The 27,739-nt window shown below is 36.7% G+C and overlaps 1 protein-coding gene across 1 annotated transcript; it reads left to right on the top strand.

The window, feature by feature from the left end:
• RCBTB2 (regulator of chromosome condensation (RCC1) and BTB (POZ) domain containing protein 2) lies at positions 1–27,739 on the top strand. The gene is made up of 13 exons (XM_009879610.1): positions 1–38; positions 2,954–3,017; positions 5,895–6,053; positions 6,533–6,683; positions 8,800–8,966; positions 9,669–9,827; positions 11,392–11,499; positions 13,678–13,820; positions 15,725–15,915; positions 19,970–20,096; positions 23,164–23,300; positions 23,911–24,041; positions 27,564–27,739. Exons 1-13 carry the CDS (start codon positions 1–3, stop codon positions 27,702–27,704), a joined length of 1,716 nt encoding a protein of 571 aa, XP_009877912.1. The 3' UTR covers positions 27,705–27,739.

Raw genomic sequence — 27,739 nt, forward strand, 5'->3', positions numbered from 1 at the left:
ATGAGAAATATTTCTTGCTTACCTTTTTGCTTTGTAAAGTAAGTATTGATTTTTTTTAAAAAAAAAAATGTAGTGGCTAGCTATTTTAAAGTAAGGTTTCTTAGCAATTGTACGCATGTTATAAGATTTAGTAGATTAACAACTCCAATAATTTACCTGAAATAGCTAGGATATCTTTTTCTTCTGTACCTGAAGTACTCAAATATACAGGTTTTTGTCTTTTTTTTTTTTTTACAAAAACACTGTTTTTTCTTTGCTTCACTCTGTATATACAATGGTTATTTTTTGGAGGGAAAATTCCTATGAGTAGGCAAATATGAATCATCACTAGTATTTTAAAGATATGCAGATAAGAATGATTCTTAGACAGGCGTAATTTTATTTTGTCTTTATTTTCAAGATCCCAGGGTGAATGTGTACTCTTAAATCAATTACAGGTTTTTAGAAAGAATACCTTTGCAGATGCAGACCTGTGGCAATCAGTATGTACTTTTATTAGGATACACGAATTTGAATAAAAGAATAAACTGGTGTAATTTGAGCCATCCCATGTACTCCTATAGGGCTGCTCGGAAATAAGGTGTCTGTGTTTGCAGAACAGCTTGAAGAATGGAGTTGCAGCGTAATTTTCTCTTAGTTATATATAGCATAACACATGTTATATCTCTTGTGGTGTAAAGACATGTAAGTGATCTTTGTTCTTCAAGAGTTGGGGCAAAACTGTCAGCATGTTTGTGGGACTCTGAAAAGCAGTGGGCTGGAGAAGCTTTTGTTAGGTAACTGAGATGGTTAGATCCTAACGTATCTTTCTTTATACTAAAAAACTGTTTTTAAAGTCAAACTATGCTTTTATCTAAACGGAATCAATTGAATTGAAATATTAGAACTTGAAGAATGAAGGGTATCAGTTATGTATCAAATGGCTTGAGGAAGGAAGTAGAGAATTCTACATTTATTTAAATTGGAAAATTAGTTACCAGTTGTTCTCTTGGGGGACATGTCAGCCCTGTGGGCTGACTGTAGGCTAAGGATGGTCAAGAAGTAGGTAATGTATATCAGCATTGCTAGGACGTGCTGGCAATCAATGCTGCAAAATATTGGATAGCCCTGATAACCAGTTTCACAGTAGGACTACTCACATACTTGAAATTAAGCATTTCAGAACTGCAGTTCAGTAATACAGTCCTGCTCAGGCTGTGGTCATGCCAAAGGCCTTAATTAGGTGAGTTGTTTCTAGTTTAGAGATAACGTACACAAAATCAACTAGTTGCATTATTGTTGAACAAGTAAGTACATTCAAGAAAACAACAAATCATTTAATAGCAAGAGCTTAACAAGTTACTCTGTATCCATTAAGTTGTAAAGCATGGTAAGAGCTATGTGTGCTTATTCAGGGCTCTGTTCAGTCACACGTACATAACTGTTTAGTGCCGTTTAGTTCTTAGCTGCTACTCCAGCATGACGTGGATACCCTATAGGTCCTGGTTTATATCTACCAGCACCGTTTGGTGTTGAGGATCCGCAAGGTCATCTCAACTAGCTGTAGGTGCTAACGTGTGGGCAACTGAATCAGCCATTTCATCTTTCCTAGCTGAAAGGGAATGTAACTTAGCTTCAAGTTATTTCAGTCTGGTTGTGTGTTTGAGCCTTAAGCTCAAAGTCAACACGGGCAAGAGAGTAGCTGGACTTTCACGTATAAGCTGAATTTATCATTTAATGTCTGAAACTAAGTGTATAAAACACACTGTGTGTATATAGATTTGTGGGTTTTGTTAAAGCATAAGCTTAACAGTGTGCACACTCGGTATAGTTGAGCTGTGGCAATTGTTTGGTTTTCTATTTCTTTTCAGTAAATAAAAATAATTGTTGTTTAGTCAGTAAATTAAATGATATGTGTCAAATCATTAACATTTATAATATTTAAATCATATGAATTTCATGTATTCTATATCCTTGGCCTAGGTCTTATGGCATAAAAGTCTTACATAAGGGTCACGTTTAGTAGTAAGTTAGGTAGTTTTATAAAGCTACATTTGATACTTCTTTTAGTGTGATACTCCTCTGAAAAGTAACTAAGTAAAATGATAGCTTCTTGTTTGTTGGATGTATTCTGCCTGTAGTCAGATTTTTACAGACGTTTAATTTGAAGTAGGTAGTAAACAAATTTTTATTGTTGGCTGAACCAATGTACCTCAAAGAAAACAATGTGTTCAACATTTTCACTTGTTGAGTAAAATAAGCTTGCACAGCTTCAGAGCTGCTTACTCATTTTTGGAGTTTTACTGAAAATGGAGTTGCATGGCTTTATGTTAAGAAATAATTTAAGGATAGAAGAAATATCTGATCTGAAAATCTGTTTCTATTGATAATACATGTCATAGAAATTATACAAGTAGTTTACAGAGTTGGCAATATTTTCTGAAGCAAAGTGAATATTTTGACAAGTTTCAGTAAACCTGGAAAGACCCAAATGTTCTTCTAACATAACTTTGGTTTTCAGAATGGAACTAGAAAAAAGAGCATTTGAAGGCTTAATCCAGAAACAGAAAGCTCTGACCAGTGTGCTTTGTGTTTGCTGATAGAAATGTCTTGCAAAATTATGTCAGCAAGGTTCTAAATTTATTTTTACTGCCATAAAAAGACATTGAAGTATTGTGTTTAATAAAACTTCTTCCTTTCCAATCACAGTCTGATTAATTTTTCTGCGTGTTAAAAAACAAAACAAGACAAGTTTTGTCCAAGAATTATTATTTTGGGTAAGAATACAGAAGAGAAGAGTCTACTGGTGACTGTACAATTGAATATAAAACCAAAGTTGACATCTTTGTGTTTCTCATTTTCTCACTCCACAGAAGCAAATGGTTCTGGCTTAATATTAAGTGTGTATAGTTCCATAAAGTATTGTTTGCTGCAATATGATATGGTGATTTTAACCACAGTTCTCTCTCTGCAGGGGGACACAAGCACAAATCCATATGGAGGATGAACCTCCTCCTTCTCAAGGAGTCGGTGTCAAGGTCAGAGTGTGAATTTGTATTGAGAATTCCATACTGCTCTACTCAAAAGGAAGGTGCTTGGTTCCATTTAGCAGTAGCTTAGTATATGCGAGTAGCTTTGAAGGTAAATAGAAAACCAAAGCTAGAGGTAGAAAAATGATACTAGCAAAAAAAAATGTTGCTTATGTGATCCACAAAATATTAGAATAGCAATATATGCATTTTAATTAGGTTGAATTGCTCCTTTGCCTTACAAGGCTGGTTTAATTTAGTTTTAAGTCTGAAGTTACGTGTTCCAGCATAATGTTTCAACAACATAAACTTGTTAGAATTAACTTTTGTAGCATAATTTGAGGCAAAAACTTCTTCCCATTAGTCTCTTTTATTTTCTTTGAACACTTTGTGTGTAAAACGTAATGAAACATCATTCAGATTTTGAGCTTAATGATCATGCCTTTTAAGGTGATCTGTATGACAAAACTCAATAACCAGCTTTCAAACTGATTGCTGAGGTCAAATGAAGTGTAGAAGTTTTAGGAATTCTTGAGACATAACTGATACACCTTTGGGATAGGTAGCCGGACCATATGAAATCTCTGGTCTAAAAATTCTGGTCTAACTCTTGTCTCATGACCGTGCAAATATAATGAGGGTACTGATCACTTATGGGACATAAATATTGGCAGGCTGATAGTTCAAGATGTTTTTCATATTTTTGGGACAAAATATAATGGATAAATGTGGGAGGGGAGAAAATTGTGAAAAGTGAGAGGATGTCTTTTACTGAGTTGAGTTACAAGTAATAATTCCAGAGATGGGATTTAAATTACGGGTATTTTTTAGTCTGATAAAGTTTGTTCTTAATTTTTTTGTTTAAAAAAAACAGTATCATAACTGTTTCCTTGAGTGCTTTTTATAATAGTAGTTTGTTTTTTTCCCTTCAGTGTAGTATTTTTGTGTTAAAAAGCTGCAGTTTGATGGGTTTTTTTTACCTGTTAATTATGAAGGTAGAACATGAGACTCTGTAGGAGGAGGCTACAGGAAAAAGAAACTTTTCGATTTAAGATGCATGGGTTCTGACTACTGTGCACTTGAAATTTAGAGCTCCCATTTTAGAGAAACCATTATGTTATTCCAGTAAGGGAATCTGTACAGTTGAAGGACATCCTGACTGTCCTTTTGAACCTCAGGCTTCATCAGTCTTGAGCAAAAGTGGGATGCAGTTTTGTTGATGCAGTTGGAAGAGTAGTCTGTGATGCTTTCAGTAGTTATTATCATATTTTAAAAATGCCTAAAATCCTCCATAGACTTAATGCTAGCCTCTTGACTTAAATTGTTCTGTGAAGAGCAGATGAACGAAGCCTGATTCCATATGGATTCGTGTCCTTTGTCTCTTATAAACCTGCTATGTGTCATGGAGGACAGCATTTCCTAGGACTAGCTTCGATGTGCTTGCCTGCTGACTTATTTCAAAACATACTTGTCTGATTGTCCAGCTGCCTCCTGCCAAATGGATTGTGTTAGCGGAATCTTACTTCCCTTTCACTTGCGAATTTGGCTGAAATTGTTCAGTTACTTGGTGTGAGGAGATGGAGAAAGAACTGGTGTGATCAAAACCACAACTTCTCTGTAGTGAAGCTGACCAACCCTCCTTTCCCTTCCTCAGAAGTATATTATAAAGAAATGTGTGATTAACTGCTATTTGTTCAAAGATTTGAATTAGGGATTAATTTAGGGTTTATTTCTGTAGTTTCAAATGTTATCTGTGTTTCTGTGTACATTTTTTCATAGTAAATGATACTAATCAAAAAAGCAATATTCTTACAACTGACATAATGTGCTTCAGATGCCAAGCTAGAATTTATTCACATCTTTGCTTCAGTCAGAGGTAGAAAAAATTATGTTCTGTAACAGATCGCTTTGTAAGTCTGCTACTTGCTAGAAATAAAGTAATGATGCAATCCTCACTGTTAACGTGGTGAACTACATAATGTCTGTGATGTGCAAAAACTATTCTTACTTACCTTCAGATCTGGCAAGTAAGGTTCCTTTTCTTTCATGTCCAGAGCCTGTTTTAATTTCAGAAAAGAAAAATTGATGCATGCGCTATGCAAAATTTGCTTTTAAATTTTGATACTGCAACATTTTTCTGATTTATGCTATGCTAAAGCAGTAGAAATGTTGTGTGCGATTCAGACATTAGCTTGACTAGTTGTAATGTCTGGAGAGACCTGTTATTCTTTTCCTTTTACTATAAACTTGTCATTTATCCTTGGATAAACTGGAAAACATTCAATTATCTTTTTTTCTTTTATTATATGTTTACTTACATAAAATGCAGATATTCTTAGGAAGTTCCCAAAGATTCAGTAATTGTTGAAGCACAGAAATAAATTTCAGAAGTAAAGGAGAAAGGAAAAGGTTTCTCAAGTTTCTGTTTTCAATACGTGAAAACAAATGTGTATATTTTTCAAAGATAAGCATACTCTTGGGCAGATTTTTTTTATGGTTTCTTCTTTTAACAGTGATTTCAGCACCAGAGGAAAAGACACAAATTATTTTCAAGTTTTGAATGTATACTTTATACTTTATATTAGAATCCTGTATATTGAATTCTCTAAGCTAGTAGTTATGTCGCATGAATATAGTGAAAATACAACCTCACCATTTAACTTCTTACATGGTACTTTTCTCCATCCCTATAGAACCTTTCTTTCTGGATCACAATATATTTTATTTGCTTATTTTGCTACCTTCCAAATATTATTCTAGAACTGAAATACTGGTTTGTCTTTGAAAAAGGAGACGGTGGTGTTTCTCTATTTTTTCCCTTTTTACTGTGCAAAGGTATACATTTCTCTCTGTCTAGGTACTTGATATCATCTTTTATAATATCAGGTCTTGGAGGCAACGTTATTGTCAGCCCTGAAGATGCTGGATGTTGGGAAATGGCCAATTTTTTCACTTTGTTCCCAAGAAGAGCTCAAGTTAATTCGTCAAGCCTGTGTATTTGGCAGTGCTGGTAATGAAGTGTTGTATGCAACTGAAAATGATGAGGTAATTGTCCGAGAGTGTGTATGAACATGACCTATTTAGTAATTTATATATCAAGTTATTCTGAAAGCCAGTATTATGATAGTATACCTAGAAAAAGTTGCATGCAAAAATGCCTGATCATTTTGGTTGCTACTAAAACATTTTCAATTCAAATTAATGGCTTCCTACCAAAATCAGAGGATAAAGAGTGGAGTTAGACATTCCTTGAAGGTGCATAGTGACAGGATGAGAGGCAATGAACACAAGCTGGGAGATGGAAAATTCTGATTCAGTATTAGGAAAAAAAAATTACAATGAGAGTGGTTAAATCCTGGAGGGGTTGTGAGATCTTTTCCTTGGAGGTGTTCATGACTCTACTGGACATGGCCTTCAGTCAACTGGTCTATTTAGACCTTTGTTGAGCACAGGGGTGGACTAGTTGACCTATGGAAGAGGTCCTCCATTCCAACCTAAATTATTTTGGGATTCTTTTTTAACAGGTGTTTGTGCTTGGCATGAACTGCAGTGGATGTTTGGGAACAGGTGACATGCAGAGCACTATCGAACCAAGGAGATTAGATTCTCTATGTGGCAAAAAGATAGCCTGTCTGAGTTATGGAAGCGGTCCTCATGTTGTTCTTGCTACAGAAGGTAAAGTATGATCCAAATATTGCTTTTTCAGATAGTCCGCTTTAATTAGTCCAACAGATGTGAAAGGTCTGTGCTGGTGACTCAAGAGAAAGAATTGGGATAGACATTCTGGGCCAGACATTCTGGGCTATCAAGTCCAGCAGATTTTCATTGGTGAATATGACATGCCAGCTAGCTCTGTTCATACATAGTTCTTTTCCAAAGTTTTTCAAGCTCTGCTTTGATCTTGTTACTGCTTTTGGAAGTTTTTTTACCTTGCAGTTGAGATTGATTGCTTTTGAAATGCATTAGTCCCTACATTATGCCCATATGTTCTTGTGCCAACATTGTCCTTCAGCTATAATGCGTCTTTTCCCTCCTGTGCCTACTTTTGGATGTGCTCTAAAGACTGGTTATATTGCTTCTCATCCTTTTGTTTTCTGCTGTCTCATTGACCCTCTGTTATCCACATCATGCTAGTGGCCTTTCTGTTCATAATTAAGTACATTATTCTCCAAGACAAACAACTAATACTGTGTCCCCAGTGAGGTTCTGTTAGAGCCTGACTGATGATGTTAACATTTGTCTCTCTTTGTCCATTAATGAGAAGAAATCTTTTTGAGTAGTCTAGATTAGATGACTAAAGGTAGGTGTGGGGAACTGTGTTGTAAATGGGTGACTGTTCTTTATATTCAATTACATTCCACCATTTTCTTCAGTCTTCAGGGTAGACCATTCTGAATGCTTTTTATATATGCACCTGCGTTCTTCTGAGCTTTGTTGCTTGCAGATCTCACTGACATGCTCATATTCCTTACCCAGACGATGAGCAGGTATTGCAAAAGAACGGGTCCAGAACTGATCCTTGATGGGTTTTGCTCATAACTCCATTCATATGAATAATTTCCATTCAGCGCAGCCTCTTTTATCCTACCTTTCAGACAGCCAGTACATACTTCACAATTCTTGTGTTATTTACTATCATTTCCAGTTTGTTGTATGTTTCTATGTGGCTCTTTCACCTGTTTACTGAAATTTGTATTCTCGTGTTTGTGAAACGAGGAGAAAGTTGTTTGCTTTTGACAGGGTAAAGTCATTAGATTTAACCTATTATTGTAGACAAATATTGGTTTAGTGTAGCACATTTTGCCTTTGTAGTTCTGAGGGAACCTTTCTTAGGGATATGTAGTTTGGTGATCTCTTTAGAAATCTGATGGCGTTATATGTCAAACCTAGCTCTCCTGCAATAACAGCATAATTTAGGTTTAGAAAATTATGATGATGGTAATAGGCAAGATGAATGTAGGACGGGTATTTGTCAAGTCCTGCACTACTGTAACTAGAGGACACTTGATTTAAAACAGATGAAATAAAGTGAGTACGAAAAGGTGTTAGCTTCATGGATAATGAACTGATATATGTACTTTAAAGAGAACCAGAAGTGTCTGGTAATATCGGTACTCTAGTGATTGTAAATGCTTGGGAACTACAAAAAGTGACCAGGCTCATGTTTCCTTTAAGCAGCAACTTTTTTATCTTGCCAATTGGAGACAGAATTTTGCACTAGGTGGACCATCTGTCTAACCCAGTCAGACATTTCTTGCATTCTCAATTTTACTAGCATGTTTCTCAAAATATAGGACATAAATAGTATGTTTAAATAATAAATAAATAATAATTTATTTATTAATCAGTAATAATAGGTTTTTCTTACAAGCATCTTCATGTATATTGTAAAGGAATGAAAGCTTGTTATTTGCATTTTCCAAAGTGGGAAACAGTGCCAGGGCATAGACAAGAAATTTTGATTGATTGTCAGTATCAAAGAAATTGAAATGGAGACTCCTGACTGTCATTTCATCCTTTTCTCTTCTATGTTGCGTATCTCCTTTCTTTTAGCTAGATGATTTCCCTTACTAAGATTACGGTGATACTAACCTTTTGGATTTGTGGTCAGCACTGTGTGAAGGTAGCATTGTAATGTCTAGGGTCTTAAGAGCCCTAACGGGCATATATATGTATGTACACTTAAATATGTATATTGTTATTGAATTTGACTTTTCATTTTGTAATTTTGTGCTGTGTACTCATTAGAAAAATAGAGATTTTAAAACAGCTTTTTGCATTTTTATTATAGAAGGAGAAGTGTATACATGGGGTCATAATGCTTATAGTCAGTTGGGCAATGGCACAACAAATCATGGTTTCGTTCCCTGTCAAGTCTCTACTAACTTGGTAAACAAGAAAGTCATTGAAGTTGCCTGTGGCTCTCATCATTCTATGGTGTTAACATCTGATGGAGAGGTGAGAATAGCTGGAATAAATCTCTCTTTTCTCTTAATGAAATTCACGTATGTGAGAAACAGAAAAACATTCTGCACCTAGAGCATTAGACCTTGCTTCTTGCTATCCTCACAGTGAGGATGCAACACAAGTTTTTGATAAAAATGGAAAACCTGTTAGGGTCTAGCTGCTTTGAAGTGCATGCAAAACATTGATTTTTGTTCCACATCTGCTTGTAATAACAAATTATAACATCTTTGTGGAGGGCAGCCAGTTCCTTTCTATGCTGTGCTCTACTGTAAATGGTTAATGGCATTAAAGCTGACAGTAATATAAATCACATTCATGTAAGGAGTTCTGTCCACCAAAGTAAAAAGTTTTCTGTCATTTAGTTTGAGGTGCCATTTGTGTCCAGTTAGCCTTTTTACTTTGGGTTCTGGAAAAGTAGCAATGGATTCTTCCAGCATTAATGCAGCTGTCATATTGCCTCTTGCCTTTGATTGGAGGAACATAAAAGCATGGAATATATATATTATGAGTGGCATATTTTTGATAGAAACAATTAAATTGTAAACCTATATATCGTCCTAGATCTTCAAAAGAATACATGCACTTGAACTCAAAATGTGATCTTTTATGCATATAACTTTTTGTCTCTCCTGAATATGTACGTTGAACTGTATGTTGTAGAGCCTTCTTTTATGACAATTCTTTTAACAACAGGTATACACATGGGGTTATAATAACTCAGGCCAAGTTGGATCTGGTTCAACAGCTAATCAACCAATTCCTCGAAGAGTTACCAGCTGCCTACAAAATAAAATAGTAGTTAATATAGCTTGTGGGCAGATGTGCTCTATGGCTGTGGTAGAAAATGGAGAGGTAAGAAATTTTACATGAATTTTCTGACTGGGTTTGTTTTTTTTTTTTTATGTAATGTCATGGGATGTAGGTAATTTTAAACTTGTCAGTAGTGAGCTGCTACTCAGAAAAGAAGTATACCTTTCCAGAGTCCCTCAAATCTACCTCCTTATACTGCTTGTAAAAACCTTTGTAATAAATTGCCCTGCATATTCTGACATACTTAATCAGCATGGATAGGAAGATGTGCTTATGTTTTCTCCTTTAGAAAGGAGGTAGAGTGAAACGGGGAAAATTGTTCAATAACATTTGGGTTGTGGCTTTTTGGTTTGTGAGATTACTGGTAAAATTTAGCAGCTGTTGCTTTGTATCAACTATTGAAGTTGGCTTTCAGTTGAAGGAATTCAAGTATCAAATTACAAATTTACTTGAAAATACAGTTCTGAAGTAAAAACAGCATTGTGAAGGTCAGGACATCTTTATATATTAGGGGATTAAACCATGTCAAACCTATATATGTATACTTAGCATTTCATACTAGCTTTGTTTTCTCATATGTAAAACTAACTAAGTTTGTGTCACTGATTTACTGATTTTCAGACCTGGTATTATATTCTAGCAAAACTGAAAGTGCTGGTTAATACTGCTGTCTTTAGCATTCATAGAAAAATAAATTATTGTCTGTACTAGAATCTTGAGTATCAGGAGTGTGAGAATAATCAGTGAATGCTATTTTAATTTTCAGTGCTTATATGTGCACACTTGATCTCAGGAGAAAACACAGAAAATAAAAGTACATGGCATATATTAGTTTTCCTGCAATATCCATTGAATCCCTCTCATACTTATTGCAAAGATATGAAGAGGTTGTAGTGTTCTTGTTGTTTTAGTTCGTATGAGCTGAAGAGTTTTGACAGCCTACATCCTCTCTAGCTCCATCGCTCCAAGCATTTCAGTTTAGACCTAAGTAGCTATTGATTGTTTGCAGTAGAACATATGTCACTGAAATTGTTGGAGCTCAATATTTTCCCTTTTTCTTATGTTCAGCATAAAGCTGTTAACAGCCCACTCAAACTGTTGCACATAGCTTCCAGTTTATACTTGTTTTAGTGTGTTTTCTTTTCCGTTAGAGGATTTTTGAATGAGAAATTAGCTCTGAAAAGGGAAGTGTTCATGCTGAATTTGCTCTGAGCTGGAAAACAGCCATATGAATCACTTACTTTCTACTCTTCATATTAAAATATTGTAGTCTTACATAATCGAACTCTCAAAGAGCATGAATGTGGAAGTTTAGAATTTTAGATGAGCACACAGTTGGTATTTTAAACAGAAGCAGCATCCACAATTTCTGGTACACAAAAACATATATGTGTGTGTATATATATGGTGTGTGTATATATATATGTATGTTTATATATATATGTATATGTCTATGTGTTTGTGTGTATCTACGTATAAAGTACAAATTCTAAGCTTTGGGGACAGGAAATATTGAAGAGTATTATTGTAACTCTGAAGTAGTTATGTTGCTTTCAAAAAAAGTAGATAGTAGCAGCCAGTTAAAATCCCTGTCTCTGTTTTTAAGGTCTATGTCTGGGGTTACAATGGCAATGGCCAGCTTGGACTGGGCAGCAGCGGCAATCAGCCAACACCGTGCCGAATAGCAGCTTTGCAAGGCATTCGTGTACAGCGGGTATGTGTGTGATGCTCCATGTCAAACCCTTTATAATAATAATATATTATAAATTATATATTTATACAGATTTATAATTTTATAATATAAAATCATATATTTATATGTAATTGTAATCTATAAATATATTTATATAAAACAGATAATTATAAAAAATAATATCTTGTAATGTATATAATATAAAAATTACAATTATCATACATATAAACCCTTTTAACAACTGAAAATATGCTAAGGTGTATTCTACAAGGAGAATAGTCCTTGTAGTCCTTTATCTCTTTGTTTAAAGTGCCATTTATCAGAATAAAAACACATACCTTAAAATGGACCTCTGTCAGTAGGGGAGAAACTGTGGCCCTATGGAATTCAGTGGGAATTTTGTCATTGATTTCAGTGAGGTCAGGGTTTTACTTGAAGAGGACTAGGCCATTAGAAATGTATGGTCTTTTTTTTCCCTGTGAAACTTCATAATAAAAAAAATCCTGCTATTTTAGTAAATAAGAAAGTCTTCACAGGCTACCCCATTCTTCTTTAGCCCCTCTCTTCTTTTCTGGGAAAATGCTGCAGTTTAGCATTTTGTCTTTCTGACGGACTGAGTATCACTTTTAGAATTGCACTACAGCCACAGCAACTAACTGGTGTTTGGACTCTGAACAGATTGTCTCCCACTGTACTTGGTCAGTAGTTGCTATGATTGCGTGGTTAGTCTTCATGTTGGGTGGTTATTACACTTTACCAAACAGCTGGGCTGCCATCAGTATAACTAGCAAACTGATAACTTCTTTGATCAGAAATATTTAAAGTTACTGCAGAACTGATACTGAAAGTTTTTAATTGGTTTATCCAAAATAGAAGATACTGTCAGGAAAATGACACATTCTGCTAGAAAATGTTGGTTTTGTAACTTAGTGAAAATTTACAAGAGTGTTTCAAACTTTGGATCCTATTTATTATATTTACTTAAGGAAGTTACGGATTTTATAAATAAACTGATTTAATTACATAGTTTTACATTCAGTTCCTAGGATGTAGACAGTAGTTTTGCTGGTAACAATTGCTGTTGAAGAATAACTTAATAAAATTAGTATTATTTTCCCCTGTATTTATTCAGCTGTTTAGAGAGTGAGCTCTCCAATAAGTTTGACTTAGATGCTATTTCCATCCACTTCGTTTGCTTGATACTGATTAATAGCAAGTTGTAGACCTCCCATCAGTAAATAACTTCAGGATTTATTTCATTTAAAGCACATCACACGCTTCACAGATGTCAGTGGACTACATGTACTCAACGGTATATCTGCTTTGCAGATTATATAAAGAGACATGAGCTAGTTTTGAACAACATAAATTGGTTATTGATAGCTGTCTGGCTATAACAGGTTACATTAACTCATGCAGAGCCAGGCTGCTGCTGGTAATTTTGCCACTGTGTATCAGTTTGTGCGGCATGTGCTGCATGCATAGATTGTAAAGTGGATGTTCAAGCAACCTTATGTGGGTTACCTGAGGAGGCGTCTCAGCAGGGCCGAGTGGGTTCCCACAAGAGGGTATGAGCTGACACAGTTGTGTGCTGCTATCAGGATGGAGAGTTTAATCTCTTTCCTCTCTTTCCTGGCTGGCTACTTCTATTGCTTACCTTGTGTGGGCACTGGTGGTCCTTGGGCCCAGCTGTGGAGGGTTTCCTTCCAGAGATATCAGTTATCTCAGCAGAGGGTCCGGTGAGCACTAGAGCTGGCACAGGGAGGGGACAGTTTTGTGTGGCTGGCAGTCAGGGAGGGGAAGAGCAGACAGGGAGACCTCACCTGTTTTTGCAGTGGTAAGTGATTTGCATTGGAGTAGTTGCTCATAGAGCAAGCTCTGTGCAAGACAGATGGTCTGCATTTTTCTGCATACTGTTCCTATTTGTCATATAGCTTTCCTTCTTTCTTGATTTCTAGCTGTTCTTTTGCTGTACTCTTGAGACTATCTGGCAGGGTTCCTCACTGATAATTTTTTTTTTTTTCTAAGTCACCTATCTACTTGGCTTCCCTTTTTAATAAACTTATCTGTATTTGTAATTTTTGTAATTCTTACAGTGGTATAGGGTCAATAACATTAACGTATAGCATAACATGTATCTGTATGTATTAACTTACTGTTACAAATAAATGAGATTTTTCTTTTTATTATTCCTTATAGGTTGCCTGTGGCTATGCACATACGTTAGTGCTAACAGATGAAGGTCAGATCTATGCCTGGGGAGCCAATTCATATGGCCAGTTAGGTACTGGGAATAAAAGTAACCAGTCTTACCCTACAACAGTTATTGTGGATAAGGACAGGTAATACTTACAGTCTTGCAGTCAGACACTAGTTGGCATACTCTCAGAAGAGCTACAGAAAATTATGGCATTTTAAATCTATTTCTTGGAAGAAATAGCCTGTAATTTTTTGCAATGGTTCTTCTGCTAAATGTGAGCAGAATTTTCACTGAAAGTGCCTCAATCTGCCCCATAACCATCCTTGTGAAAGAGAAACTGGATGTTCTGAGCCTAAATGTGCTGTGTTCTGCTTTGGCTCATGCTGCACTTTATAGGCCTTAATTGCAGTTTCTCGTCAGTGGTGTAGTTTCATTGTTTGAAGTCAACAATAAAAGCTTTATTGTCTCTGAATATAAATTGCATTTTAATATGCTGCTTTTGACAAGAAGTACACACATAAAAAGTGAGGAGTGGACATCTGCAATTTGTGTCATTTCTGCTATTAAATCCTGCTCACAGCCCAGGAGAGAGAAAAAGGGAGGAGTTCTTTCTTAGTAATGTTGCCTGAAAATTAAGTTTTGATTTTTACAAATGAAATATTTTCCTGTAAGTCCTCGATGAGTAGTGGGGCAGTTTCTTCTAGTGCTAACATAAAGCCATGTATATATGTGGCCAGAAATTTGAATCTGTCCCTTACTACTGAGGTCTTGGTTTTGGCGTCCTTTTGCGAATAAGGAGAAAAGCGCGATGTACCTCTTAAACTTGTTTCTGTGTACATTATTGTAAGAAAGAGGCAACTCCTCTCTGGTGATGAGACATGGCCTGTTTTTCAACATTGTTATTGCTTTATGTGTGTGTTTTGCTTTTGCTTAAAATGTAACTGAATTTTTTCCAGACGCTTTGGCTGCAGTTAAAATGTTACCACATTTTAATACAAATTTTAATGTTGTATGCTGCCTTTCCCTTTTGTTGGCCAGAATATGCATTCCTGGTGTCAGTGAGAATATTACCTCACAAAGGCCTGCAAGATTTGTACATACAGCTTTAAACAAGTTGTTTCCCAGCTATTGTCCCCAAGCAGCTGGGAAAACAAGTAAACAAGCAGTAGTTCAGACTGCAAAACAGTGGATTGTGTAATGTTGTACACAGTGGGAGTTTTGAAATACTAAATCAACTTCAGGATTAGTGAGATAGCCTAACATAGCTAAGATACACTTAGAAACAGCTTTTAGTGCTGTTTGGTTCCAATTTTTAATTTTCAAAATGAAAGTCTGTTATGTGTAAGTAATAATACTTGTATGAATAATGACACTTCAGTATTTTAATTAAAAGAAGTATGTTTAAATTGTTGGTTTATAACTGTTACCAACAGGCAAGCAGGAAAAAGTTTTTCATTAACTTTCAATTATAAGCCAAAATGCAAATTTGATGGGTTTTTTTTTTTAATGCCTCCTCATTTCCTTCATCTTCTCCAAGTACCTGTTCTCTACAGCTTAATGCAGCCACTCACCTCACTGCCCAGCACCACTGAGGACATTCAGAAACTTGAAACTCATCATAGCTTTGTTTGAGGGAGTCGAGGGGGTCAGTAGAACATGTGCTGCAGCAGATACACACTCACAGAATCACAGAATGGTCAGGGTTGGAAGGGACCTCTGGAGATCATCTAGTCCACCCCCCCTGCCAGAACAGGGTCACCTACTGCTGGTGCAGAGTCACCTACTGCTGGTGCATAGTCACCTACAGCAGGTGCCAAGATGCTTTTTCACTGACAAACTTTGAGTGCATGCTATTTGCAGAAACATCGATAGCCCTTTTGATTTTGCTATGTATGATCAGAAAACATTCTTGTAATTGGAGGTGCATGCATGCTTACAAATATGTTTTGCACCAGAGGAAGACAGCAGGAGGTAGTGAGCTGCTTCGCTGCATTTTGTTCTTATGAGAGTGACTTGCTTTTTTTCTTTGTTTGCTTGTAAATTCAGAGTTATAGAGATTGCAGCCTGCCACTCTGCTCACACGTCAGCTGCCAAGACCCAGAGCGGCCAGGTGTACATGTGGGGCCAATGCCGTGGGCAGTCAGTGATCTTTCCTCACCTCACTCACTTTGCCTGCACTGACGATGTGTTTGCTTGCTTTGCTACCCCTGCCGTTATGTGGCGTCTTCTATCAGTAGGTGAGCTTAAATATTTTATGTTTTGACATCTTCTAAATAGAATCATCAGTGCATAAAACAGTTGCATGTATTTGAAGCCTAAATTTACTTTCTTTCCAAAATGTTACTGGGAAGCATAATTGTAATCATATATTATATATGTGTAAATGGTAATATGGAATTGTAAAAATTGCCAAGTCCTCACGGCAGTGCTAAATGATTGTCTGTTTTACTGATGTGGTTTATTTCTGTGGTAAAATGCCTTGGTTTTGGGGAGGGGGTATTTTGTATAACTACTGAATATTACTGTACAATGGCCACGGGTGGAGAAGCTGAGCTTGAATTTGGAGACTTGAGGGAGCCGTGCAGAACATTTAGGAACTCTAAAGCTTTCTTTGATGCCCTTAAGTAGACTACTAAGAATTGAGGGAGCCAAATGCCCACGTTCAGAATTGGCCACAGGCATTTAGAGTGTCATCACAAGTCATTGTGATCTGGGCTTCTGAAAAGACAAGTTGCTGGATCTCAGATATTTAATTAACATTAAGGTCTGTCTTGCTGGCCTTGACTAGAAAGAGTTAAGTATATAGCATTGTGTAGCAGAGAGCTCATTCTTCAGCTACAAATTCAATTCCATACTGGTTGCTAATAAAGTCAGGCTTTGCTGACCTAATCAAAGATGAGACTCTTGGGGTTGTCAGTAGGTGTTATCTGGGAGCTTAAGCTAAAAGCTTGAATGCAGCAACTTGTTAATTTGTAATTTGAACTGTACCGAGTCCATCATGCTTCCATTCCACTTCTGTGCTGCCTTTGTAAGTGCTTTTGTGTTGCTGTATGCTTTTGTCTGACAATTGTAGAAGACTCTTTGCCCCGTTGGTGCATTCAGGATGCCAAGGTAAGGAAATTCTGTTAATAGTGCTCATAATTCAGTTTTGAGAGACTAGAGGGTTAAATGGAGAATCCTGTTCTCAGAAAACTGCTTTGAAAATTCACATTTAGGGCACAGTCCAAAGACCCCCATTTTCTCTAGGTTGAGGCAGTTGTACTTTCTAGGGTGGCTTGTTCAGAACTGTAAGATACATGCTTAATTACTGTGGAAATTCATGATATTCCTAATGTTTGCCTACTAATAATTACATGTAAATTGTGTTACTGCACTAAAATACCAGGCAATGGGGTGGTTCATTCCATGTAAATACCTGTTTGTCAGTTTTAAGTTCTACATAAAAGTATCTGTAGTATGTTCAGATTTTTCTTATATAAGAATTGGTTATTTTATGAAGGAAATGGGACATTATTAGTACATGTAGCTTAAGCATAAATTCAGTTATATGTATCTTCTTATGTACATTAGCAGGGTTCTGGGGCTCTTCAGCTTCCATTTCTTCTTGTCCAGTTAAAATATTACTTCATACTATCAGAATTTCCCCTCCACTTTTTCTGGTGCCTTTTCTTCTCAGTTTAGTGCAGAGTATTGAGGAATTTTTCAAAGAAGAGTGGAAGAAGGCAAGAAGTGAAAACTGCCTTTTCCTTATTTTGTTCCTCACAGAGAAGACAACTGCTTGACTGAGACTGAAACTTAGTTTTTCAGTGCTCCTTTCTGCAAATTCACCTTTTCTTATCTTCTTTTACAAATGCTGGTTTAGGTCAGCTAAAAGAGTCCTGAGTAGGATTATATATGGTCATTCATGTAATTATCACCTTTGTGGTGAAGACTTCCAAGTAACCCATTTATTAATAAGCATATTGCTCATTAATACTAATAGATATCCGCTCTCTTTAACACAGCATAGTTAAGACTACATTCGTAACTATTTCCCAACACATCTTTTATCTTCACCTTCATTGTCACTGCAAAGAATACACTCCGCCTCTTTGCCCTGCTTCTCACCTTGGGAGTAATTTTTGGCTGTAGCATCTCCTTTTATTTTTGGTTTTTGACCTTGACTACTTGGTTGCTTTGGAAATAATGTTGCAACACTGTAGCAACATTGTACTAAAGCACAAGGTGAAACCTTACAGGAGGAAAAGGTTATTTTATTTTTAAACAAAACTAATTTAAGAAGCACTTTCAAACCCACATTCTCCGATGTTCTAAGTGGTCTGTCTAGCATCCCAGCCCTAAAATGTGTTCCAGTGGTCTGAGCAGGGTTCCTTGTGATGCCACAGGGTAAAGGATGCTGGCTATCAGGCCCTCATCATGTCTCCTGGATTTAATCTAGTCAGGTGATTCTGTGCTGGTTTCAAATGTGCCATTTTGCATGCTCTAGGAGCTCAGAGTGACTAGTTTCTTCATCCTGTCGCACCTTGGCGAGTTATCAGGATTGACTCACTGTTGTTTGTCTCCTGAGTGTGGTAAGAATCATCAGGCAGCTGTGTCTAAGGATCTTAACATCTGCTGAACTAGGTGCTGTCGACATCTGCCATGCTTACAGCTCTTCTCTGTCTGTTGTATTCTGGTGTTTTCACACCCAGGCATTCCCATTCATTCCCCATTTGCAGCAGTTCTAACATTTCTGTTACAATTCTTAGCACTGACCACTAAGGAATTTTGTTGGCTTTGTCAGTGTGAACTGCCTCTTCATTTCCTTTCTCTGGTTCCCCCTTCACTGCTGTAACAAATAAAAGCACCTATTTTCCCTCTAAGAATTTCATAACTGAACCCCACTATATTCAGTTTACCTTTGCTGGCTGTAGAAGTCAACTGGAGATGTGTATTGTTGGACATCTGAATTGCTGGTTAACTTTGAAGAAGAGCTTCAGCTTTGCATTGGTTGTTAAAATTATTACTTATTTGGATAGCAGATGTCTGAATAAAGAAACCATGTTGTACAAAATAAGTACTAGCAGAGTATTTTACAGTATCATCATTTCAGAAGGATTTTTAATTATCATTACATTGGATTTCTCCCTCCTCCCCTCACAGTCCTTTTACCTGTAATCCAATCCACTTCAATAATTACTGCTGTAATTGGGTATACCTGAACGTAAGTGACATCCTCTAAATGAAATTGAAAATAATTGTTCTAAACAAAGTGTAACAGTATTGAACTGTGCGTGTTAAGTTTTTTCTAGAGCTTGTGGTGAAGGTCTTTCCATTTCCAGTAGAATACTGTTCCTATTTCTAGCTCGGTAGGTTACAGGACCTAGCTTTTATGTAATTTTCTGTAGAAAGCAGCTTATTATTGATCCACAAAATTTGTACAAACCAATAATGTGTATTTATATGGTAAGAAGACAAAATGTTTTCTGGGTTAAGAATGAGGTTTGGGGGGTTTAATTTTTTAGTAGTATTAAAGAAGATAGTTCTCCGAGAATACCAAATATGATAGAGATTTGGAAACAGTTCCAGAGATAAAAATTTGTATGCAGACAATGGATGACTTTTCAAGGCTGCCTGGTAACTTTATAACGCAAGTGTCACGTGCACAGTGGGGTATACATACACATGACACAAAGAGGAATATGCAGACTTTCACACAGAGTACTTCTAACACTGTAAGTCTAGGGAAAACACTTTTTGAATGAACTTGTAACTGTTGGTATTTAGCTTTATGGATATTGTACTGGGCAGTTTCACTGCAACCAATATGCTGGTTATGTAAAAGCTTTATTTCTGCTGTAAGATAATGTCTCCTCATGGGAGTATTTTAGAAAATCTTACTGTGATTTTTTTATTGACCTTTGGGTATCTTATTCTAAATGAAAAGTGTTAGTTATTATAATTTACCCAGTAATGACTGATAGCATTTGCTATCAGATGCAGCATTAAACTTCTGAGACTGTTAATATTTTTTTCTGGCCTTATACAGATGAATTAGAGGAGTGGAACTTATTTTTTTTTTAATAGGGATATTTATTTGGAGTAGGCAACTTGTAAGGACTGAAGAAAGCTGCCCTTCATTCGATTTTCGGTGGGGTCAGAGTGAATATATAGTCTGCCGTGGATTTTTACTGGCCTTAAAGAGGTGTCGTATTTATTAAGAGTGTTAATTGCTGACACTTAACTGGGATATTATAATGAGCGATACTTGTATTACTTACTACTTACTATTAATTGCCATTTTTATTCTAGAGCCTGATGACCATCTCACAGTAGCCCAGTCACTAAAGAAGGAATTTGACAACCCTGAAACTGCAGACTTGAAGTTTCTAGTGGATGGAAAATACATTCATGTTCATAAAGTTCTTCTCAAAATTAGGTAAGCCACAAACCGTATAGTGTAATGTAAACTGAACTGTTTGATGTAGTCCACTGTGCTGAGTAACTACTGCTCAAAATTCTTAACTTATTCTTACAAACTCCTTTTTCCGTCAGCCATGCGTTTCACTTGCTATTATTCACTGTTACTGTCTTTTCCTCATTTCCTCGCTGCTTGGAATTACGAAACATGCTACTTACCACTAGCCTTTTCAGCACTTCCCTCCCTCTGATGTGTATCCTCATTCATTCTACCTAAATGGCCTTGGCCCTGATTTCGAATAACCTTTTTCTGCTGAGGAAAAGTCTCACTTCTTTCTGCTGCCTTCCCAGTAGTTTGAATCATCTTTTCCTCCTTTACATGCTTGGCTTCCTCCACTGGCATGATTTGAGGGTTTTGTGTTAATTCTTCCCTGCCTTTTCTTCTACAGGAAAAAAACTCCTTCAGTTTTCCAGTGACTTCTGTAGATGCTCTTCAGATTATCTTTTTAATGCTTTATTGTCAGTTTCTTATCCTACTTGTTTTAAACCTTATCAGTGAATTTGAATTTTAAGCTGCCGCCTTTTTTTTTTGTTTTTACACCTTTTTCCAAGTTAACACCGCTTTACACTGAGATCTGACATACACAGATCTCTAGAGTAATCACATTGTTATTAACATGCAGAGATTAGTTTGTTATTGCTGACACAGTTTCCGCTAGGATATTCTAGAGACACTGCTTTGGTTTTCTTCTGTCTTGCTAACTGCTTCTGCTCTGTCCTTCTCATTGTTGCAATAGTTTTTCTCTTTGCTCTTCCCTTTCTCAAAATGCTTGGCTGTCTCATCCTGCTTATTACCGCTTTCTTCCTACTTTTACTCCTGAGTTCCATTAGTGATTTCTTGCATATTACTGCATAAAGTTAAAGATCCTTGTTAATTCTTGCCTGCCCTTTTTTTGGTCTTTTCTGCTCTCCTCTTACTACTCTAGTTACCTGTATTACTATTTTCTTCCCTTTGCTGGTTTCATTGCTTGTACATTTACACTCATGCCTATAGTCCACCCTCTTTGTTTGGAATGCCAAGTTTCCACTTCAAATCTTGTATATCCCCAAAATGTTCCTAATGTTCTTTTTCCTGATAATAGGACTATATGTAACTTTTCCTTATTTCTTTTTTCTTGCTCTACTTTTCCCAGATTATATGGCATCCTGGGAGGGAAAGGTGTCTAATTCTAAAATGGATTTAAATGTATGGCATTATCCAAATAATATACAGGAATAATAAAGCATCAGGCACAATCTGTAAAATTAATATTTTCTTTAAGCCTTATAGTCTCATGATGCAACTGGATCAGAGGATAATATATTTAACATGGTGCTTCGCAGCATTCAGCCTGTTCCCGAGTGTTGTCATGAATGCAGTGCTGGTAAAAGTTCCTTTTCCTTACCCAGTCATTTCTTTACTACGTATGAAGACTTTTTCCCATCTTGTTCTATGCCTACTGTTGGGCTAGATCATATTGTTGGTGGTTATTAGCTTGTGATGGTGGTGAAATGGCAGGGCAATGCCCAGCTCGGTGAGAGGCTGGCCAAGAAACATACTGCCTGCAGAAACAGATACGTATGAGCATGTGGGTAGGATTCATCCGCTCTGCATTTAGCCAGCAAAAATTAGGTGTCTGGTCTGTCTCTGCTGAGAGATGGAGAGCGGGAGAGAGGTGCTCCAAAGGATAAGTCACTCCAAGGTACTTTAAAGACTGAAGGATGAGTACCAACTGCTTTTTATTTATTTACTTATTTATGTTTAAGGGAGCAATGTGCACCATCTGCTCTGTGATTTTCTACTTTTGTGTGGTGCCACTGGGGCAACCGACCATTCCCAAGTCTGTTCCACACCTGGATGGATGGCATGGTCACCACCACTTAACACGAGGCTCTGGGAAACAAAGCAATGGGGTTTGGTCTACCTCTTCCAATGCCAGAATGTGGTACAAGATGTGGCAGAAGCTCAATAATGACTTTTTAATTCTTTATGAATTTGACTTCTTGTTTATCTATTTTATTAAAAAAAAAAAAACTAAGAAAAAATTCTTTAAGTAATCAGCAAAATCAAATGTGAAAAAGGTAAATTAAGTGATAAAATAAATAATTATTCTTCATTTGTATCTAAGTTATGCTGTCTTTACGATGTAGACTTGTCCCAATATCATTAAAAGGAAACCAACCTACCTTTTACATGGAAGTTTTAGTAAAAGAAAAGCAAATTCTGATGGGGGAGAGTTAGAAAGTAAGTGGTGTAGTACAAAAGAGTTCAATTACATTGTGACTGTTATAGGAAAAGTTACCTGAGGTGGTGATGTTCATTTCTATCAGCAAAAACTTTGAAAACAATTCAAATGTTACAGGATGTTTTTTAGGGAGCAGTAAGTTACGGTGAGTTGTAAGCTGCTGTGAAGTTGCAGAGTACACCTATCAAAGGGCAGTGCTTTTTTCTTGTTTGTATCTTGTCCATCCCAAAAGTATTGAGGCTTATAAGAAAAAGGTGATGAAAGATCTGGGTGAGAGTCTCTTCACTTTAAATATTTTATTCCTTGAGTATAATGATTAAATCTAATGCTAAATTGTGTATGGACTCTGACGCTGGAATAAACATTATCTAAAATATTAATAAATTACCTCCTCGCTAGATCATGTTGGAGAAAGCAGGTTGAAATGTGAGAATTGTCTAACTTTATTGCAAACTTTATCTATTACAAGCCAGGTAATAGAATTCATAGTCAATGTGTAATGTATTTAAGAAAATTACATCAAAATCACATGGACCAACTTTAAAGATATTGTAAGTAGAAATAGAGCCTTCTATAAAATATTAATAACAGAAGTAAAGGAAAATTATGGGTTATATGTATAAGGCTTATAAGGCTTAAAGAAATTAACATGTTCAAACCAAGAAATCATGTAGCTAGAGTGCGTGGTTGTGTACTTAGTCTGTTATGACTGATTTTTATTTTTTTTTACCAACTTCTTGCTGCAGCTCTTCTTTCAAGCTTAAGTCTTTACAGTATACAATCTTTGTCCATGTTTTGTAGGTGTGAACATTTTCGTTCCATACTGAATAATGATGACGAGATCATAGAAATGAGTGAATTTTCTTATCCTGTTTACCGAGCCTTCCTGGAATACCTGTACACAGACAACATTAGGCTCCCTCCCGAAGATGCAATAGGTATTTGCCATAAATGGAAATGACTCCAGGTTACTGTTTCTGAAAAGGTCATTGTGTGTGTCATGACAGGGTGAGGAAAGCAGGGCTTGTTAGTTTTAGCTTTATTAGCACTTAAATCTTGATTTTGGCAGGTGTCAGGAAGAAGGGATGCAGTAGCAGGAAACGTCCAAAGAAAATGAGTGGCGGGGAGACAATAACATCAAAGATGCAAAATGTTCAAGAAGAACTCGTTGTTTCTCATATTAAGAACTTTTTTCCTTAAAAAGGCACTAACACCATCCTAAAACGTTCTGTTTGAGTAGCTGTGGCCATTTGATCATGAATGAAAAGGAAGCTCTTTCCTGCATGAATTTAAGGGGATGTAAGTCACTAATTGATGCCTGGAATGAGATACAAAACAGTGAACAAGACGACAGAACACTTGCCTAGTAATAAAAGGGTCCCTTTTTTATATGTCTTTTGAGGACCTTTAAAAATGCACGCATCATGTAGGGGGAAAAACATAACGAGTCTTCGATTAATTCAGCCTAAAACAATAGGGTAATTGATTACTTTTAAAAGAAATTAATGTTTTGCACCAGGATAGTTAAAGCTGTATGAATTTTCACAGGATTGCTAGATTTGGCAACACTGTATAGAGAAAACAGATTGAAAAAGCTTTGCCAGCAAACGATCAAACAAGGCATTTGTGAAGAGAATGCCATTGCTCTTCTTTCCGCCGCTGTCAAATATGAAGCTCAGGTAAGGAGAACTTTTCTTCAGGCAAACAGCTGTTATCTGAGAAGTGGAACTATTTAATATAAACGTAACTGCAGTTAACTGATGAGGCATGATTACTGCAATTTCCCTTACTGGCTTCCCAGACATTTGTTTTCCCCCTTTTAAGTTATAAAAAAAAAAAGCAGCTACTAAGTGCTTTCTTCCTGGCCCTTTGGCTTGCTTTGCACCTGTGAGTCAGGATTCTTAATCTGCTTCCTTCCTTGTCATCTGACATGGCATGGCATGCAAATTTCTCACTGTCATTTACTTCTCCACCTTTGGATTTTGCATTGCCTGTTCACTTCCTGAGTTGGTGTCTGGTGCAGTCATTCTGGTACCGCCTTTTACAGGCAGTGGGAGAATTTACCTGTAAAGTCCATCCCTATTTACACTTATGCTTCCATAAAAAAATCCACTCTTGACGTGTTGTTTACAATGAATTGTGCTGACACGCAACAAATTACCTATTGTTTTTCCTGTCGCCATATACTGTCCTCTGTTTTGCACTTGGGTCTGGAATGTTTCACTAGCACTCAACCTCTTATCAGCAGTACTGCAAGCATTTTTTTTGTAAACAGACAAATACTTTCACAGATGTTTTCCTTTTCTCAAGTTCTTAGTGCTATGCTGATAGTGGAAATAATGATGTGGTGGGTTTTATTATTCAAGAAGTCTGCGTGTGTGTTTTAGACTTAGTAGCTGCTGTTATAACTGAGCATCTTAGTTGAGAAGTCCTCATCTTTCTGTTCAAGATTTCTTCTGCTTTACAAGAATGAAATTAATATAGCCAAACAGAAGATTACCTAATAGCTGGTAACAATGTTTTTTAAAAATACTTGGTATTTGCTTTTGCCTGGCTGTGAAATGTAGGATGAAGTTTTAAAGGAGGAGAGGCTAGAAGTGCAATATGGTGGACTGATAAACAGTTCCAGGTATAGGAAGCAAGTAGAAAGAAGGGACTGAAACAAAAACTGAGTTAAAAATGTTGCAGTAGTCTGTGCTGTATGAAGGCAGCATATTAGATTAGATGAATTTGTGTAGGATTTGCAAAGAGGAGGCAGGAAGTCAGTGAGTTTTGTAAATCGAAAGAGGGGATAACATCAGATTAGGAGATAATGAGATTATCAGATGCTGTTTACAAGGCAGTTGTAACCAACGTATCTGCAACGGAAGGCATGAACAGCTGATGAGGCAGAGAGGAATTGTACTTTCAGTGTGTTGTGGCGGTAGAAGCCCAGCGTATCAAGGAAGACTGGACAGGAAGGGAGCACCAAATGATTTGAGTCTCCTAACGGTAGATCTCATTAAAAGTTTACTCTGGAGTTTTTCCTCTTACAAGCTTTTCAACAGTTTTGAACATCTTCAAAGCAGAAGTTCCTTTAGTTTACCTGTGTCAGGTGAAGTAGTAAAACTATCCTGGACAAAGTACTAGAGCTTATAATGGCTGAAGCACAATAAAAGGGATTGGCTAGATGACTAAAATATATGTTATCTTCCTCTTCCTTCTATGATTGTGTTTTATTCCGTATACCTAGTATTCTTTCAAAACACGTAACATTTTAACACGATCATCAGATGATGAATTGGTTCATCTGCCGCGGGTGCAGCATGTGCCAAACTCAGGAGTGCATTGTTGCCCTCCTCCTTAAATCCACAGCTCAGAAAGGGATATAGTAGAACTGCTTCAGGGAATCACAGCAAAGACTTCTTTCTCAAAGACATGGGATAGTCTCTGTCTAAGAAATCGTGAGGTAAGCCAGGATCTATTAGCGAACTGCATTAAAATAGTAAAAACTGGTTTGAGAACTATGTGCGGTGTATCAGAATTTCATCAGAAAACTGTCCAAAGAAGGATTATGAAAGAGGCCTAATATTTTGGAAGTTGGAAAAGATAGAACTAATTCAATTCTTTGTCATTAAATGTGAACACTGCAAGTGAAAGATTGTAGTGCTGTGTCATCTGCCATTAACGTATCAAATTAAGTGAAGACTGACTTGGCTATTGTATGCATCTGTTAGGAAAAAATATTTTCAAGCATTTTTAATCCTATCCTCAGAAAATACAGAGTTGCTGCTACAAGTTATTTGAAAGCATATTTCTAATACACAACATAGCAAATTTTAGATTAATCATCTTCTATGTAACACAATTAAAAGCCAGTATTTCTTGAAACTACAAAATTAGTGACCACGATATCTGTAGTTCTCTCTATAGATCAGTACCAGAAAAGGCAGCTGCTGTTCATTTTATTTTAGTGTACAAGTTTGCACGTTGACTTTAAAGTAACCCAGGTTGACTTTAAAGCAACCCAGGTTCTGGCAGTAGCATTTCAGAGGTCTGCTGAAACTTAAACCGTCAGTGTCTTTGATCTTCTACATTTTTTATTTCTTTTTCTATTCTCATTCTTTTTCTTGCTTTCCAGTACTTTTTGATGAGAAATACAGTTTACTTCTGTGCATTGCTGCTACCTTATTTCTTTTTAAAGCATATTTTGTGCTGCTTGGCCTCTGTCAAAGCTTTAGTTAAACCTTGACAGGGGCAATAGACTTGAAACATTCCATCTAAGGAAAAGGTTTCAAAGGGAAATGTACAGGCATTCTGCTGAATTTCTTTCTACTATTAATCCCTGGCTGCAATGTTTGTGTAGTTAACGTAGACTAAAACTGGCATGGATTAAGAGACCTCTTTTTGCTGTAACCCTTGAAGGGTTTATAGCTCATGGACCATACTGCCAATTTAGACTTGCCTTGCTGCTGGCTCCAGCTCTGCTTGCTGCAGAAGGTGATTGATTTTCCTTCAACAACAAGTTATTGCCTGTGAACCGGCTAAAGGGGATTGACCCAGTGCATGGAGAGAAGGATTGCTGCTCTTGTGAGAAGTCTGAGTGGGCAAAATTTGCTACGTGAAATCACAGTTGTATGGCTTAATGGCTTGTACCTGTCCTGTGCTGAATATCTGAACATCCTGTTACAGCAAAACCAGGACAAAACAGAACCATGTTTGCCATCTAGGAATCCCAGTTCTAGATAGGAGGACATAATTCCTAGGTTTGCCATGAAAGACGTGTGTATCCTAACGTTTAGTTTGTGTTCAGTGAGCATCATCAAATGTTACGTCATATTTTGCTTTTATTTCCAGCAAGACTAGGATATATGCTGTTTTTCACAGAACCACTACTGAATTCAGTGCAGGGAGGAAAAGAAAGGAGTTACTGAGTTGTATGTGGGGAAAGTTGATGGTTTCACTTATTAATAATTTTTCTAATGAGCTCAGTAAATGTGATGGAGTTCTAGAGTCGATTTAGGTGGCTACTCCCATTTCCTCAGAGAGGGTTTATTGAATAGTTTGTATGAACAAATTTCATCCTATCTAATTTGTGATCTAATCAAACTGATCGGAAAAGGGATTAGTAATGTGAACAACCTGGTATATTCTCTGAAAGAATCTCTGACAGATTTGAAACAGAAAAATTCACATTACAAATTACTTCAATTTGTTCCTAGGACTTGGAAGAATTTTGCTTCAGATTTTGCATAAACCATTTAACTGTTGTTACACAAACTCAAGGCTTTGCAGAAATGGACCACGACCTCCTGAAAAACTTCATTAGCAAAGCAAGCAGAGTGGGAGCATTCAGAAATTGAGGTCAGTCTACCACCAAGCTGAAGAGCACGTCCTC

This window comes from Charadrius vociferus, unplaced genomic scaffold, assembly GCF_000708025.1.
Source record: "Charadrius vociferus isolate BGI_N301 unplaced genomic scaffold, ASM70802v2 scaffold482, whole genome shotgun sequence".
NCBI classification, from domain to species: domain Eukaryota; kingdom Metazoa; phylum Chordata; class Aves; order Charadriiformes; family Charadriidae; genus Charadrius; species Charadrius vociferus.

Excerpts from the sequence above, each read along its gene's own strand:
- RCBTB2 (XM_009879610.1), top strand. The coding sequence starts at position 1 with ATGAGAAATATTTCTTGCTTACCTTTTTGCTTTGTAAA. Across the intron at positions 39-2,953 it reads TTACCTTTTTGCTTTGTAAA|GGGGACACAAGCACAAATCC; the intron begins GTAAGTATTGAT and ends CTCTCTCTGCAG. Across the intron at positions 9,828-11,391 it reads CTGTGGTAGAAAATGGAGAG|GTCTATGTCTGGGGTTACAA; the intron begins GTAAGAAATTTT and ends TCTGTTTTTAAG.